This window comes from Anopheles moucheti, unplaced genomic scaffold (assembly GCF_943734755.1).
Source record: "Anopheles moucheti unplaced genomic scaffold, idAnoMoucSN_F20_07 putative_Y_71, whole genome shotgun sequence".
In the NCBI taxonomy this organism is placed as follows: domain Eukaryota; kingdom Metazoa; phylum Arthropoda; class Insecta; order Diptera; family Culicidae; genus Anopheles; species Anopheles moucheti.
In genome coordinates, this window is record NW_026453721.1 from 42,703 (window position 1) to 44,756 (window position 2,054).

General features: G+C 39.4%; 1 protein-coding gene across 1 annotated transcript; it reads right to left on the minus strand.

The window, feature by feature from the left end:
* Positions 1-250: 250 nt before the first annotated feature.
* Positions 251-944, minus strand: LOC128309304 (uncharacterized; the record flags this gene model as incomplete). Its single annotated transcript, XM_053045661.1, has 2 exons — positions 479-944; positions 251-406 (listed from the first exon to the last, which is right to left on the minus strand). Coding segments are annotated over exons 1-2 (622 nt in total), but the record flags the coding sequence as incomplete, so codon positions are not given.
* Positions 945-2,054: the final 1,110 nt, after the last annotated feature.

The window sequence follows — 2,054 nt, forward strand, 5'->3', positions numbered from 1 at the left end:
AATAACCAAAAGAAGAGAATAAAGCTTTTTTCAAAAGCAAAAGGAATACCTAGATTAATTATTTCATGCATCTTCAGGTTTCTTGGCATCAGGACATAATATTACATTGCTTCATCAGAACCTGGCTCACATAAAACGCATACGTACGAAACTCTTCGAGTACATTTTTTACATACTGGTCTATTGCATGTAAAGCATTCGTTAGCACTTTTGCCCTCGTGACAAGACATTTGAACCTGGCAACGCCTACGAGAACCTCCAGCACCTGACACAGGCAAGTTAGCGTTGGCGCTCTTTTTTTCAACGTACTCTTTGGCAAGTTCTTCGCCTAGTTTGAAAAGAAATTCGCGTCTAGATATCTTTTCTTTTGTAAGTTCTTTGTACAAGACCCAAGCATTGATTCCCGCTAAATCCATAATATTAAAAAATGAATGAACAGGCCATCTTCTACTAGCACTTTTCACGGAGTACTTTCTACACATTTGGTCAACCACATCGACTCCATATTTGGTCGAGTTGTAAAAAGACACAGTTTCAGGCTTTGATTTTTTATCGTTTCCAGTTCTTACATCACGAAGCATTGAACTCAGTAAAACGACATTTTTTTTAGTGTTTCCTTGATAGACTGTAAGAGTTATGTCGTCGCTTTTGAACGCTTTGGTAAAGTAAAGTTTCTCTTTGGCGTTCTTTACGCAGATCGGCACTTCCCTTCTAGCCTTGTTGACTGTGCCAACTAAGCTAGTTTTTTTGGATTTCAAAAACTTTGCTAATTCTAAGGAAGTGAAAAAATTATCACAAGTTACGTTTCTTCCTCTGTTTAAGTACGGATCTACTAATTTTTTGACTACAAAATCTCCTAGTCTCTCCTTCGCAGGACGTTCATTATTTTTTCCGAGATAAGGAAAGATGTTAATAATATATTTCGAATCTACGTCAACAGCCATCCAATACTTTTGCCCGTACTTATCTGGTTTCGATGCCATAAACTGCGTAAATGGGCACCTCGTCTTGGATGGAAACAATTGTTCATCGACAGAAATGTGAGGACCTGGTACGTAATTGCTTTGACAGTTTGAAACAAATCTTGAAAAAACATCTGATATCAGGGCAAATTTGTCGGTTTGCAATCGTTCCGATCTAGTCGATTTTTCGTCAAATCTCAGGAACTTCATAATCTCGCGAAACCTTTTACGCGACATAAAATTCTTGCAGAACGGAAGTCCGTATTTTTCGGACCACATAAGATCAATATCCATGCCTTTGGACTCAGTAGCTCCGCGAATGTACAAAATCGCTAGAAATGCATCCAGCTCAGCAGGAGACAAAGTCCAGTCTTTGGTTTGCAATACTCTTCTAGCTTCAATTTCAGTGCACTTTCGGATTCGATTTAGAATACCATTATCAATGATAAGACGCCATGAACTCGAGGCTGCACCGCTGACTACGTATCGTTTAGCATAAGGAGTCGGACCGGGTACGTCTCTTATAACGTTTAATTCAGCAACTCTACCTCCATTAGCATTGTTAATTTCCACTGCTGTCCACTGTGTGCCGTCAGGTGCCTCTACGATCGATCCAACAACAAGTTTATCTAAAGAACCTTCTAAAGAAGTGTTGCGGCTCGTTTTAGCTGCTACTTTTGACTGTATATCAACTTGGTCGTTTCTTGATTTTGCAGGGGCTACTCGTGGAGCTCTTTCAGCATTAGAGTCTGCAGTTTGACGAGTTCCGCTAGCCCGACGAGTTTGTTTTGAAAGCCCAGTGCCAATGTCTGTGACATAGATACGCTTTCTTCCAGGGCCTTCTTTATCAGATTCTTTATCTGAAATAAACATAAAATAAAATAATTTTTATAAATAGCATATGTGTGAAAAAGTTAATAAACGTGGTTTGACAGCCAAATTACTTTTGTATGATACTTGCCTTCAACTGAGTGCTGTACTTGTTCTGGAACACAATCTTCAAGCTGGTTGTCGGATGATTCACTAGAGGAGCATATCAATGGATCAAATAAATCGCAGTCAGAGGTATCGGACAGAGGATCCCCTTCTGAT